This window comes from Caretta caretta, chromosome 5 (assembly GCF_965140235.1).
Source record: "Caretta caretta isolate rCarCar2 chromosome 5, rCarCar1.hap1, whole genome shotgun sequence".
NCBI classification, from domain to species: Eukaryota; Metazoa; Chordata; order Testudines; family Cheloniidae; genus Caretta; species Caretta caretta.
Window position 1 is genome coordinate 130,948,049 of NC_134210.1, and position 15,773 is coordinate 130,963,821.

General features: G+C 40.2%; 1 protein-coding gene across 5 annotated transcripts in view; it reads left to right on the forward strand.

Moving 5' to 3' along the window:
- Positions 1-15,773, forward strand: part of DNAH6 (dynein axonemal heavy chain 6) — a 192,412-nt gene that overhangs the window by 14,084 nt on the left and 162,555 nt on the right. For all 5 annotated transcript variants that reach the window (XM_075128903.1, XM_075128900.1, XM_075128899.1 and 2 more), the window contains 9 exons: positions 2,158-2,326; positions 3,397-3,513; positions 5,587-5,787; positions 6,240-6,360; positions 7,374-7,525; positions 8,157-8,309; positions 11,074-11,325; positions 12,979-13,107; positions 15,433-15,546. In XM_075128903.1, the coding sequence (XP_074985004.1) occupies positions 2,158-2,326; positions 3,397-3,513; positions 5,587-5,787; positions 6,240-6,360; positions 7,374-7,525; positions 8,157-8,309; positions 11,074-11,325; positions 12,979-13,107; positions 15,433-15,546 (1,408 nt within the window). The remainder of the gene's footprint in view (positions 1-2,157; positions 2,327-3,396; positions 3,514-5,586; positions 5,788-6,239; positions 6,361-7,373; positions 7,526-8,156; positions 8,310-11,073; positions 11,326-12,978; positions 13,108-15,432; positions 15,547-15,773) is intronic.

Sequence of the window (15,773 nt, forward strand, 5' to 3'; positions counted from 1 at the left end):
CAATGTGGCAGATCTTAATGGTCTTCTTCCCCTTGCCAGTGAAGATTAAGTTACCAAGAAAGTTGATTTCAGTGATGATATCAACATGTTTTCTTGGGAGGTGGTATGGAAAACACACCAAGGAAGAGGTCCATATAGTCAGTTTAAGCCAGTAGAAAGATGTGTAGAGTGTTTCCATCTGCTCAGAAAAAGCAACATGAGGTAGGATGTTTGGAAGGGCTTGGGTGTGGCTGTGTTTTAAAAAGAATAAGTTATGGAGGCTAAAATAGAGATATATAATATAAGCTTGTTTTAGCCTTAACTGTGCAGAGGCAATTGCCTGGCTATATAGTAAGGACCTGTCTACATGATGCGTTACTGTAAGCCAGTTGGGGTGTAAATTCTAGTGTGCACCAGCATGTTGCGCACTAACTGGCTTGTGTGGACTCTGCTGATGCACACTAAAAGGTCCCTAGTGTGCACTAACATAATACCGTTTGAAATGGGACTATGTAACAATGCTACATCAAGTTGCTACATTTGAGAGCCATATTAAACCAAAGGAGCTATGTCACAGGTTGCCCTCAGGGGACTACAGGATCATCATGAAGAGAGAGAGCCTGCACTTCCAAAGCAGAGATTTGTAAGACAGACAAGTGATTGAATACCTTTCAGTGGCATCATATAATTAATCCTTCTAGATTTCTTCTGACACCCTTCGGGTACTAGGTTCTGCACACTAATAGAGTTGGGGGTTTTTTAGATTATCTTTAATTTACATTTTTGTCCCACCCTCAGTTTTGCTCATTTTGGCCACTTTCCATTCTATTAAAATTGATGATTATGTGTTGTAAGAGAGAGAAATATTAGTGCTATCTTCTCATTTCTTTTCTATAGATAACATATCCAGCAATCCATTAAAATTTCTGCCTAGAAGAGAATTATCACTATTTCAGAAAAAAATTATATGATTAACAATCTCATTTTATTGGAGAAAGTTGAGCAACTGCAATTTATGTTTTCATGCATTCATGTTGATACATGTTTATATAAATGAGGCCAGTTTTTGTGCTAACTTTGCAACCTCACTAACTTAATTGGTTTCAAAGTTTCAGCTATTAAAAAAAAAAAAAAGGAGCAAACCAAACTTTGATCTTTTAAAATATAAATAAAATGAATAAACAAACTTTTTGTTTGGCACAGTGATCCACCCTGTGCAATTAGGAAGTTTAAAAAAGAAGCAATGAAATGAAATAATTAAGAACTAAAATAATCTAACACACTGAACATCAATATACTTACTGTATGGTAATTAATCATTAGTACTGTAATTTCACTTTTACAATCAAATTATAGAGTTGCTTGACAAAACTATCAATTTTTGTAAATGCCACTTTTAGCATTTATGTCAGTGCTACTCTGACTCATCTAATAAGGGGTGATCCTTGAGAAAAAGTTAAGATGTCTTAAGAAGTTAATAAAAAGCCCAGTTATACTGCCTGACTTTGAGAGATTCCTATTTCTTATTATGGCAGAACATCCCTACAGTTGAGGCTCTGCTGCTGAATTCACATAATAAAATTTGTTTCTTGAAGGAACATTCCATTTTTCTAGATGAAACCAAGTTATCACTTATGTAAATACTGCTGGACCAGATTTGCCAGTACATTCCATCAGCTTTGCACTAGTGTGGCGATACAAAACCTAAACCCAGAGCAGCACAAAGCAGCTCCAATGTACTGGTGAATCTGGCTCACCCATCTTTGTCATAAGCTGTTTCGAGTTTAATATGAAATGTGAAGTAATTCAGAGTTTGTTCTATTATTTGTTCTGTAAGTCTATCACAAAACCATCCCTCAAAGTTCTTTTCTTTTGTATATGTATGCATTCTGTGCATATTAGAGTAAAGGTATTTTTCTGCTTTCTGTTGGGGAATTGTTGGCCCAAATCCTGAAATCCTTACTCATTTTTTACTCTGTCTTTACACAGGCAAAAGTTCCAGTAAGGTTAATAGGAATTTTGCCTGAGTAAGGAATGAGTGAGGACTTCAGGAACCAGTCCTTTGAAAGCATAATACACAGTATACCTTTCCATAAAAATCAAACGCTCTCATCACAGAGACTTGTGGTATTCACATAAAGTGACAAAGTATTGTGCTTCCTTCTTCTGTCTCTCAAGCTTTATCCGTCTTGCTGACTACCTAATAGTGAACACTATGCATGTCCTGGCAGTAAAATCAGTCACTACTCTTTTGAGCTACCTTTCTGATAAGTTGAAAAGGACACCTGCTGCAGATGTCATACAGAAGTGGAATACAGAGGAAAAGATTGAAGTCTCTGAAAAAAAGGTAATTTTGTTTCAATGAAAACTAAGGCCAAGTTTTTAAAAAATGAGTGCATAAAATCCCTATAGTCCATAATGAGGCATATAAATAAGTGCTGTGATTTCAAAAGTTCTGAGTACTCAGCAGGACCAATGATTGCAATCTTAGCCTACATGTCTCATATTTTTCTGTTTATAGGTTGGTTTCAAAACAAAGATTAGAGGGAAATTTTTGTTAGGAAAGTTTAAATTCTTGCATTAATCTCATTAATAGGTGAATCTATGCTGATTATCATTTTCTTAGAAGGAGCTTCAACTTGCATTGTCTTGCACTGTTTGTAATGTAGTGCACTGTTACGTGTAATCTATGGCTACTATAGTATTTACAGCACAGTAAAGAAACAAAAATTACACATTTGTAATCCTACTTTCCCTCCCATTTGCAAGCAATATGTGCCAAATGGGCCTTTGCAAATAAACTTATATTTAAATTCCTAGAACTGGAAAAAATCCTGTATATCTGAATTGAGATCTCAGACTTTATATGGGATTTCTCTTCTTCCAGACTTTTTCTTTAGTGCCCCTTTTGCCCTTTAATATATTCACAAATTCTCAGCCTTTGATCTGGTGCCAAGGAGCACATGCATGCATTTACATGCATATATGGAAGCAAATTTCTGATCTGTAGCAAGGGGTACAAAAATTGCTGCTATTTGACAAGGAACTCTTCTAAGGGCTTGATTCTGATCTTACTTACCACAGTTTTACACTGATGTAATTCTATTGACTTTGACAGAGTTAATCTTTATTATACCCAATTTAATTGAGATCAGAAGAATCTGTCTTTGCAAGTTTGTTCACAAAGAGTTTAGGGCCTGGTTTGGCTCCCGTTGAAGTACCAGAAATTTTGCCATTGATTTCAGTGAATCTAGGATTGACATTTATTTGTTTTATCAAACTTTTTCATTCTTCTTTTGTCTGCTTAAAAGAAATGTGCAGCATCATAGAGAAAAAGTGATGTTTATTTTTCACCCAAGATTTTTAAAAATTTCCTGATCTTTTGAAATTTGTATTGTTTTGGTTTCATTGTTTCAGGCTGTGTCAGGGACTGCAGGGCAGGATGAAGAGGAATCATTTCTGCCCATGTTTCTTACAGAGTTAATTTTGGAGATCCATGCATTGTTGTTTGCACCATCTTTGGATGACTTCCAGGTCTGTCGTAAGAAAGATTTATCTTTTAGTTGCATGTTTTAATCAGTTTCACTGAACAGAAATGTCAGGATTGTGGGCCAGATTCACTGGTATGCCCTGCTTGTTTTTATGGAGTCCAGAGACACACAGCAGCTGCAAATCTTGTTTCACTGCCTGGTCACTAGAGTGGTGCAAAATAGCCATAGCATCCTAGTGATCCCTGTATGTTCGGTAGTGATCAATGGCTCCATGTCTAGTTGGTAGCCGGTATTAAGTGGAGTGCCCCAAGGGTCAGTCCTCGGACCGGTTTTGTTCAATATCTTCCTTAATGATCTGGAGGATGGTGTGGATTGCACCGTCAGCAAGTTTGCAGATGACACTAAACTGGGAGGAGAGGTAGATACGCTGGAGTGTAGGGATAGTATACAGAGGGCCCTAGACAAATTTAGAGGATTGGGCCAAAAGAAATCTGATGAGGTTCAACAAGGACAAGTGCAGAGTCCTGCACTTAGGACAGAAGAATCCCATGCACCGCTACAGACTAGGGACCGAATGGCTCGGCAGCGGTTCTGCAGAAAAGGACCTAGGGGTTACAGTGGACAAGAAGCTGGATATGAGTCAACAGTGTGCCGTTGTTGCCAAGAAGGCCAATGGCAATTTGGGCTGTATAAGTAGGGGCATTGCCAGCAGACGGAGGGACGTGATCATTCCCCTCTATTCGACATTGGTGAGGCCTCATCTGGAGTACTGTGTCCAGCTTTGGGCCCCACACCACAAGAAGGATGTGTAAAAATTGGAAAGAGTCCAGCGGAGGGCAACAAAAAATGATTAGGGGACTGGAACACATGAGTTATGAGGAGAGGCTGAGGGAACTGGGATTGTTTAGTCTGCAGATGAGAAGAATGAGGGGGGATTTGATAGCTGCTTTCAACTACCTGAAAGGGGTTCCAAAGAGGATGGATCTAGACTGTTCTCGGTAGTTGCAGATGACAGAACGAGGAATAATGGTCTCAAGTTGCAGTGGGGGAGGTTTAGGTTGGATATTAGGAAAAACTTTTTCACTAGGAGGGTGGTGAAACACTGGAATGCGTTACCTAGGGAGGTGGTGGAATCTCCTTCCTTTGAAGTTTTTAAGGTCAGGCTTGACAAAGCCCTGGCTGGGATGATTTAGTTGGGGCTTGGTCCTGCTTTGAGCAGGGGGTTGGACTAGATGACCTCCTGAGGTCCCTTCCAACCCTGATATTCTATGATTCTGTGGTGCTCTCACTGTAAAAATGGAACTGATTATGTGCTTTTGATCTCAGAGATACCTGTATGCATTAGGGATTCATCCCACACTCTCAGGTGACATCTCACATTTGTACATACTCTCTACCTGATTGTCTCCCACTGCTGCCCTTTGGAATAGAGACTGCTGCCTAATACAGTAACCGCTCAGGGAATGTCTACACTGCAGCTGGGAGCGAGCCTCCCAGCCCAGGTAGACAGACTTGGGCTTGTGGAGCTCACAATAGCGCACTAAAAAAGGAGCTGTGTGAACACTGCAGCGCTGGCGGAGGCTTGGACCCTGTGGGTAGGATGGGCTTGAACTTGGGTGGCTAGCCCGAGTCTCTGCAAGTGCCTCAACCTGCGCATATCTGTTTTTAATGCAGTAGCACAAGCCAGCTACTGCATTAAACTGTCTTCTTGGGCTAACTGAGTCTGCATAGCTTTCTTCAGCTCTTCTTCCACATCCAATGGTGCAACAGTGATATTCTGCATCAATTGTGGCTAGGAACCAGCTCTTCTCTACAAGCAGAGTGCCTTCTGGCTACTACTGTATTTTTTGTTGTGAGGAGTGATGGTTTTCTCTGGGTTCTCCCTGTTTGCTCTCCGTATGAGGCTCCATCTAGTATCTTATCTGGCAAGAGCAGTGCTTAGCATGTTGCCTCTCCACTACTCCCCATTCCTGCTGGTCTGGAAGTGAGACATAATCTGCTGTAGACCTTTGCATACATACAAATGCACTATATTTTGGAAATATTTCACACCTAATTTATTTCACAATTCAGAAGGATTCAAAGGGTGTTAATGATGTTTTCTGTTGTCTAACAGGAACGTATTGCAGATATTATTAATCAGTTTCAGGCAACTGTGTTGTCTGTTGCTAACCTTGTACCTGATCAATACTTTGATGCCTTTACTCGTCCTATTATTAATAACAAAATTGAAGAAAAGACTTGTGGTGAAGGACCAAGTTTATCAACCATGTTTAAAGATGATAAGCATTTGCAAGCTATCATCCAGCAAATAAAGGTACCAAACGGTTTCAATTTTAGATTTGATTTTTAATTAATCAATACCCCTGTGTGCCAAGTCTCTTCTGAAGGTACTGCCCGTAGGTTTGTCTAAGGGTGATACAACACTGTACAGTTTGCATGCCTATCCAATCTTTGATGAGACTGGGCTAATTTCCACAAGGAAATTGACTGACACTACCAAATATTTTCAACCAGGTCACCAAACTGACCTTAGATGGCAATGAGTTTGATTCACTATTGATCTGAGTTAGATGCAGATTGGTGACCTAGAGATAAAAGACCACTATTCCATTACCAATCTACTGAACCTTACAGTTTCTCCAGAAATTTTCTTTTAAAGTACCAAAAAGAGGAGTCAATGTATCATGTAGAATTGTTTTAATTTCTTCTATTTGTTTGCGCCAAGCAAATTCTTATGTACAATGTTTTTTTGTGTGTAACATTTAGGAAACTGTGTATTCAGCATTTGAGTCAGCCAGCTTATATGCAGACACTTTTGAACGGTTTCGGTTATTTTTCAAAGAAAATGAAAGTCTTGACTTGGAAGCTCTGAAGCAGCAGGAACATGGTGAGTTGTCTTTTTCTCTAATTTTTAACTAAGATTCTTTGTTTGTTCGTTTTCTGTGTTATTGCAGCAAATATCTGCAGTATTTACTCTTGATTTGGTTATAAATGTTCTCTAGACCAGTTTCCAGCAGAGGAGTGCATAAATCATGGGTTCAAACATTTATTTACTCTTTCACACAAAATAATCTATGACTGTGTGCACACAAGATAACAATGGAATGAACTCCATTTGTATCTGCAACAGTGGAATAAGCTGTATTTAAGCCTTGATCCTGCAACTTGATCTGCATAGGTGGCCCCTGTGGAATCCTTTTAAAGTCAGTGCTGTTCCATGAGGGGGCTGTGCTCATCTGATTGTGGGATCTGAGCCTTAGTTTGCACCTTTTGACTTCTTATCTGCTTATGCCCAAATAAATCTGTTAGTCTTTAAGGCCTCATTGTTTGAAGTATTTCAGTGTTTCTCCGGTGTGCTAGGCAGGTACTGATGTTTACCTGCACCATGCAAGGGCCACTGCCTCCAGCAGCAGTGCACGTTTGTCCCTCCAGCAGATGATTTCTTCCCTCAGCCCTGGCACAGCCTCTCCCTACCCACTGCCCTTTCATAAGCCAGAGTAGGTCCCCATTCCCTTTATGTTTATTTACTCAGTGAGGACAAGTGTCATGCCTTTAAAAAGAAAAAGCTAATCAAACTTTATAGAACTTAAATTTTAAAAGGCTTGGTTTTAGCTTTGGGCAAAGGTTCAGGTTGATTTATCCAAATTGAATGGTCTGTACCTATCTCTTAAAGCTGAACCTTAGTTTTGAAACACTGACCCATAGCTCTGTCTTGTAGTTTCAGTACATTGTTCAGTTGAATAGATGTTTGCATTTGTTTCTGTTTAGATAATCAAAGTTCTAAATATGTTTTGTTATGTTTACAACTATCTGATAACAATTGTTCATACACTTTTGATCATTCTTCACACAAAGTGTCAGTTATTATTTTTAGTTTGACACTGTCATTATAACACACAGGTGTTGATTTCTTTGCGGAACAACTGGAGAAATATCACAGAGAACACAAAGATGCTTTGGCTATAAAGCAGAAAAGAAATGTAGGCTTGTTGCTTATAGATGCTAGAAAACTGAAAGAAAAATTAATACCATCACCAAAGCGCTGCTTGGAGGTAAATCTACAGGCAATATAGCAAGAATTTATTCCATTTCAGTTTTGCTAAGGTCAGTGACTGCCCAGTGAAGCAACTGGACAAGCTGGCCAGTTTGTTTTGTTTGAAGTCCTACCATTATTTATATTCTAGTACAAAAAATGTTATGATATCTCCAGCAATATCATGGGTTCATCTCGTTTTTAAACTCAGTTCATACGCTAATTTCACAGGTACTTTGCAACATCCTTTAAGATGTACTGCAAAATATTACAATGTGGCATCTTGGTTGTAAAGTGGAGTATCTTACCATGAGCACACAGTGCCAGTGCTTTGGGATTGTACTGGCTGCCTGTTTGTTATAGGTTCAAGTTTAAAATGATCTGCTCTGAAAAAGGCCTAATTGGCCTGGAACCTCCCTAACAGAGAACATTCACCTCTCCCTATGACATCAGTTGAGATCAGCGGAGGCTCTCGAGCTGGAGCTCCTTTGGTTAAAAAGAAAGGAGCTGCCAGCAGAGCATTCTACACGAGGGCTCTTCATCTTTGGAACTCGCTCCCATCCAGGCCAAAATAGCATGAATTTATTGACCTTTCACCTCCTAGCTTTAAGAATATTTTACACAATCTACTATTTCCCTTTGCTTTCTAGGTTATTAACGATATGCTTCCAGTTATCGGGAAGAAAAAAGTGGCTGCCATTATCGCTGAGGCACAAGATGCCAAATTTAAACTTGAGTTTCTCCCATCCACAACTACAGAATATGTTAATAGCCTGATATTCCTTGATGAAATTCAGGAACGAGTAAGTACATTCTATCTTTCAGGAGATTGGGGTGAGGGGCCACTGCATATATGTATATGTATTTTATATATGTCATTTATTGAAAAAGGTGGGTAAGGAAGACCATGTATTCACATGCTGCAGACCCCCACAAAAGTAAAAAATAAAGTTTGTACATTATCATTTCTTAATGGAGCATCACTAGAAATTATAAGACTGGGTCAGAGTTAATATCAAACTTGTGTTATACTTTTTTGCTTATACACAGCCAGTTCATTAGTCAGGAATGGACTATTGAGCTGACGACCTCCATCACAGAGATGTGTCTCATCACATCACAGAGACAGCACAGTGGTGAGGAGTTTTGGTGTCACATTTCCCTCTATATAAAACTGGGATCTGTGTCTCAAGCCCAGTATTCTGCCTTTACTGGTAGAAGCAGCTCAAGAAGAGACGAGCTTTCTCTGCTCAGTTTGCTATTGAAAGGCTTTTTTCATTGGCTATGTCTGGAGTTCTTTTCCCTCCTCCTCACTCCTCCTGGCAGGCTCCTGATGCACAGAGCTCAGTGGAGGATGTGACTAGAGAAAACAAGCATAGCAGGGCCACTATCTATGAGCATCCTTCTCTTCTAGCAGTGGGGTACTATTTGGCAGCCCCTCCAGCTTCTGAGACTGATGATTTTCTGTGCTGATACTGCATAGTGGTAACACTTACATGAAGAGCCTTTTCAGATGCTCCTCTTGTCAATGGCCAAGGTCCTTGGACAACTAGTTCACCTTCCCAGGTTCAGTCCTTCAGCCTTTAAAAATTTGGCGCAAGATCAGAAATCTGACACAGGAAAGGTCTCTAACAGAGGTCCTAGTTAGCAGGATCAAGTTGATATGCCTCCCTCTTAGACTAGGATGCACGAATGGAATTTCACTTGTGCCATGGGAAGTATTCGTACACGGTACTGGAAGAGGAACCTAATGATATCAGCTGCTTCTGTGCAGGGTATGATCAATGGCCAGGCCAACTGGCTGAGTCATCAGACACTCTCCCCAAGACAGTGGGGGGATTGAACGGCAAATGCTTCAGTCAGTCTTCCTGGAGTGGGGGAATCCACAGATTGACTCAAATAGCAACAGCAATGGTATCTGTTCTGTTCCAGGGAATGAGAAAGCAAGGCATGGAAGATAGATGCCTTCTCCTTTAGTCTGTCCTTGTTAGTGTTTATGGTCATCAAAGACCTCCTGGTGCCAGGATCATGTGTGCTACCATGACAAAGGCATAGTTTAATTGACAGCCTAAAACTGGGAAGGATGAATTGTGAATTTGGCCATCCCAACTAGCTGGAGAATGTTCTCCTTCAGACTATGGGAGACTCTATATCCAAGATTTGTTACCACATCTTCAGAACCTGATGTATTATATGCAACATGGCCTCAGTGCTAAATCAGTTTCAGCCAAGACCTATATTTGGTTTTTGTTCAATCAATACATTAAGAATCCAAGTGGCTATATTAGGAGCTCTTATGATTCCTTCAGAAAAGAGATTCTAATTTCTCATCCTCCTGTGCTCAGATTTACGCATGCTGTGACAGAAATCTGTCCTTCTATCCAAACACCCATTGGAAGTTGTTCCTGGATTAGCTGATGCAGCAGTCATTTGAACTGTGGGCTACAACCCCAGTGTTTTTTTCCTCTTAATTTAAAGTAGCTTTTCTTATACCAGTCACCCCTGTGAGAAGGAACAGTATTTTGAATGTCTGATTAGTCATGGCAATGCGGTCCTACAGACAATCTTGGAATTCCTTTCTAAAGTTGTCCCTTACCAACTGCACCAGGAAATTTCTTTTTCATCCTTTTTGTACAAATATTTCTTACCTCACTGAGATAAGATGGCAGCTTCTGGACATGTTGTTAGTTGCTTCACGGTCAGAAGCATTGGAAGTTATCCGCTGGGCTTGTGATGCAGTTTACCAAGCATATGTAGGGGGAAGCTGTGATATCAGAAATCCTTGGCAGTGAGCTGCCACTGCATGCTCATGAGTGGTGTGGCCAAACCAATAGACCATTCCAGACTAGAGGACTTCCTGTTATGAGGAGACAACTTTTACAGGTAAGGACAAAGCTACCTGTTTTCATTTTTAAAATGTTTCTAATTATTGCCAGCTGAAAAATATGTACTTATTGCATTCACAGGTGGTGAATGCTGTGTTAAACATTGAACTACATTTTCAAGTTTTAACCTCCCTTTTTCAGCTGCTAATAATTTTCTCAAATTCCTTTTAGACTGAAATTTCACACTTTTAGTAGCAGCAAAATCCATCGTCTCCAAGTGGGAACCAGAACATCCAGAAATAGACTTACTTGCAACCAGCAAAATAAAGCAAACTGAGAGAGTAACTGTGTGCCACTGCCTAATATTTTGGTATCAAAACTCTCTACAATGGAATAAAATGGTAACATAGCATACTGTATGCTAAGGGAGGGTACATTGAAGAAGATGCCATAAGTCCAGCCAAACATTTCTGTCTTCTCCAGCAGCCTGGACATACTCTGTTTTCAAACAGTAGTGATATAAGAAACTAAAAAATTCAGGGACAAGATTAACCTGTTAATTTTAATCACATAAAAAGATAATATTTGGCTAGGACTTGTTTTCTTCCCCTTATTAAAATTATTTTTCTATAATAACCATATTTTGATACTGTCAGCAATGTAACTAAGATTAAATAATGGTAAGGATTACTTAAGAAAACATGGTTGATTCACAGTAGTTGAAGTATGACTGTTTTTGCAGATTGAAAGCCTTGAAGAAGAAGGAAATGTGGTAACTCAGATGTATCAGCTTATTGAACAGTACCAAGTACCAACACCTCCTGAAGATTTTGCTCTTTTTGCAACTCTGAAACCATCCATTGTTGCAGTTCGCAATGCAATTGACAAATCAGTGGGTGAAAGAGATTCCAGCATTACCAAATTTTGTCAACATTTAGATCAAGATGTTGTAGAGCTAAATGAGGAAGTGAAAGAAGTGAAACAGCAAGCCCAGGTTTGCAAAGAGCAGTTTACATTATTTTCATACTGTACATAATTTCTGCAATTGTGTTTTATTAAAACAAGACAACCGAGCAGTAATAAGGACTATAAAGTTATCAACAGTCTATTCAACAATGTGAAGTAAGGTTTGATCTGTAATCCGATGCAAATGCTCACATTTTAAATTGTGCTGTATGCGTTAAAGGGTTGCACAGTATTTCTGAGGGCAGGATTTGGCCTTATGGATCTAAATATATAGGACCAAATTGTATCTTCTGCACCAAAACAGAGCTGATCTTATCACAGTGGTTCTCTCAGGGACTGGACTTCTCCCCAACCTGTCTCAGAGCTTCAGCAATGTCCCACATACTTACTGCCTCTGCATGTGATGGGGTTCATCAGCTTGACACTTGCTCCTTCACCTTCCTGCCCTCACCCCAAGGTCCCTGAGCATCGGGGTACAGTGAGTCACCATGAATCTGGGCTCTGTGCCTTCTCAGGGGCTGTGGACCCCACATGGAGTCCCAAAATGCTCATCTTCCTACCACAGGCAAGGGAAGCACACCAGTTCCATTGTAACCAGGGTGTTGTGGATAGGGGGGCAGGATTTGATCTGTAATGCTTAGACATATTTTGAAACGTACATGTTTTTAAAAGTGAGAAGTAATTCTTCTACTCTACTCTGCGCTGATTAGGCCTCAGCTGGAGTATTGTGTCCAGTTCTGGGTGCCACATTTCAGGAAAGATATGGACAAATTGGAGTAAGTCCAGAGAAGAGCAAAAAAATTAAAACATGATCTATCAGGGAAGATTGAAAAAATTGGGTTTGTTTAGTCTGGAAAAGAGAAGATTGAGAGGGGACAGGATAACAGTTTTCAAATATATAAAAGGCTGTTACACGGAGGAGGGAGAGAAAATGTTCTTAACCTCTGAGGATAGGACAAGAAGCAATGGGCTTAAATTGCAGCAAGGGAGGTTTAGGTTGGACATTAGGCAAAACTTCCTAACTGTCAGGGTGGTTAAGCACTGGAATAAATTGCCTAGGGAGGTTGTGGAATCCCCATCATTGGGGATTTTTAAGAGCAGGTTAGACAAACACCTGTCAGAGATGGTCTAGATAATACTTAGTCCTGCCATGAGTGCAGGGGGCTGGACTATGTGACCTCTCGAGGTCCCTTCCAGTCCTGTGATTCTATCATTCCATGGTTATGGATATAAAAGGGATCAGTACTTGCCCAACTGCAGGGTTTCCTCACAGATGTTGCCATAAGCAATCAGGTCCTGGAAAGATGCCCTTACTGTGTGGCCCTAACCATGGCATAGGGAAGTTCCATAATCTATTCAGTTAGGGAGCTAACCTTCACCAACTGACGACAAATGGAAGATGGCGGTGGGAGAATATATTTTTCATTTATAAAGAGAAGAGATTTGATCTAGAATCTTTGAGACTTGATAACTTTTCCATACCTATTTACATTGGTCATTTAAAATAGATTAAATCTCATCACACATACGTTATGCAATAAATTTTAATATTGAAACATTGGTCGTATATGTCACTGAGTTTAAAACTTATTTCCATTAGCCTGGAATATAGGATGTTTATCTCAACCTGAACTAAAAGCTAAATTTAACAAACTAACAAAAAGTTGTTTTTGCTAAACAGGACCCACAGATTTTGGATATTGCAGCTGACCAAGCCAAAGTAAAACAAACTCTGACAGACTTGCAAACCATTCTAGATGAGCTACAGAAACGGGCATTCCAGTATAAATCCTACCAGAAGAATTTCAAGGTAATTTTTCCCCTCAGCTCTTTGCTGGACTTTTATGAAGCCTGAATTGAGCTGTATTTTTTGCAGTGTTAAACAAATTTTTCTGAATAGCAGAACTTTGTAAAGCCAATGCCCTGGCTAGTGTGTTTTTGGAAATAGCTATTTCTTGCCCAAACCTGCTCATGCACAAGCGAAGGCTGGATTGAGTCTCCTTTGAAAAATTGTTTGTGTGATGTCCTAATTAAACCAATGGGATTTTGTAATCTTTGTAAGCATTTTAAAGAGACTTTATGAAAATCACAATCTCCATCAGCTACGTATGGGAGGGGGGTGGGGGGTGGGAGTTCAAGGGACTAACAAAGACCCAGCTAGAAGTCTGGGGATTGTTTGTGGCTCACTTCTGATAAGGCCCAGGTAGGCCCATGTCCTATTGCATGTTTACTGGTATATCGTTTCCTAATCAAACAGGCTCATGAGGGAATCCAGATGTCCACACACTGTACCTTCTTTGATGTGTCTGCATTGAAGGAGCTAATGCACTGTGGGAAGTACCTTGATTTTATTAGAATTTTCAGATAATACCATGGAACAGCCTGTGGCAGTCACCTGGACTTCCCCACTGGTCTCTTCAGCTAGGGAAAAAAATGCACAAGAAATGTGCAGTAGGGAGCAATCCTCCTTTGGCAGGGAGTTGGGCTATGTCTTTTAATAGGTCTTTTTCCTCTTTAGACTGTGAATCCTTTGGGCTTTGGGATTCCTTATAGGCTTGGAAACCAGAGTTCTTCTGGAGCATAACCCTTGTAAGAGCTACATTAAAGAAACAAAAGTGACAAACACTGACTGCATTTGTAATATCTATGAACTATCTGTTGTATGAGGGCCTCATGAGCATTAGATGAGAGCTTTGCCACCACGCCTGGATGTTTGTGTGGCAATAAATGTAATACTGATGACAGGGAGTTTGTAAGCTTTGTAAGCACTCACCTTACAACTTACTTGCCTCTCAGAGGGTACCTACATTGCTGGAAGGGCCACTAGAACTTGTAACTTCAGCCGGTACAATATCTGATAGTACAACAGCTGAGACTTCTTTCAAAGGTTCCACTTCTCATAGTTGAAAGCACTGGGTTACACAACTGTATGTCATAACTTCTAAGAACTATATTGGAGGAGGCTGTAATTTCCCTGGGTTTGGAAATGTGCTTTAAGTGGATACATATGTACAGCTGTATCAGTAGGTTTAGAGGGGTAAGTAGCACCAGCATGCTGTTGGATAGAACAGACTTTTTTGGAAGATGTCAGTTTGCTGGTTACTAACCTAATGCCATCTTTGGGTAGCACCTGGATCCTAATAATATTTAGGTGGCCACAATACCATTTGAAAACATGGGCAGTTGAGTTACTGTAAATTGGTTATGGGTGATAAATAGAATTATTGCAATCTGTTAGAGTGGGAGAGCTCCTCTACCTGTAGTTAAAGGGAATGTCACTGATACGTCTCAGGACTGGGTATACTATGGAAATCAAATAGAGCTTTTCCAGCTTCTTAAAGCATATCTTTGTTTAGTGATGAATATTCAGCACAGATGGAGAGAGCTATTTTAATGCAATGTATGTGCCTTGGCAGTTTTTCACAGAACTGACTAAAAATTAACAGTAGACTGCAATATTTACTGACTGCTGTAAATAAAAGGAGTCAAGACAACTGAATGGAGTTCACAATAATTTTGTATCTTTTGCACAAAAATATTTAAGAAGAAAAGTGGTTTAGAACAGATTATTTGCTCCTAAAGCAATATGATAAATTGCTATCCCTACTCTTCCCCAATGTTAACTGTAGCATTTGGGAAATGTGAAGTGGGTATTTTAAAAAATACACATTAGATCAGAGGTGGGCAAACTACAGCCCGTGGGCCACTTCTGGCCCGCGGGACCGTCTTGCCTAGCCTTTGAGCTCCTGGCCAGGGAGGCTACCTCTGGCCCCTCCCCTGCTGCTCCCTCCCCCACTGCAGTGACGCCGCTGGTAAGAGGGCGGGGAGCGGGGGGGGGGTTGGATAAGGGGCAGGAGGTCCCAGGGGACCTCTCAGGGCGCGGAGGTGTGGACAGGGGACAGGGAACGGGGGGGGGTTGGATATGTCTGGGGTTCTGAGGGGGGCGGGAAGTGGGAGGGGGCGTATAGGAGGTGGGGGGCCAGGCTGTTTGGGGGGAACAGCCTTTGCTACCCAGCCCTCCATACAGTTTCGCATCCCCATGTGGCTCTCGGGCCAAAAAGTTTGTCCATCCCTGCATTAGATTGTTTGTTTTATAATAAGTTTTAAAAATGACTTTTTAAATTTCTCTTTTGAGGTGGAAATTTCAAAATTTGATGCTTTGGAGGAAGTTAGTGCAGAACTGAAACTCAAACAGCTGCTTTGGGATTCTTGTTCTGAATGGGAAATACTCCAAACAGAATGGATGGAGGTAAATTAAGTGCTCTGATTCCTAAATGACTAAGTATAAAAATGATGTATAATACAGTTTATAATATAAAATTCTAGTTTATAATATGTAGAAAAAATACTTTCTTTTATTTTTCCAAAGTGGCATTATAGATTTTTGAATTACAGAGCTATAAAAGATTACTATGCAGCTAATCTTTTTGTAAATTATTCCAGAGGTTATGCTTCTTGAATTGCTCTATACTATCT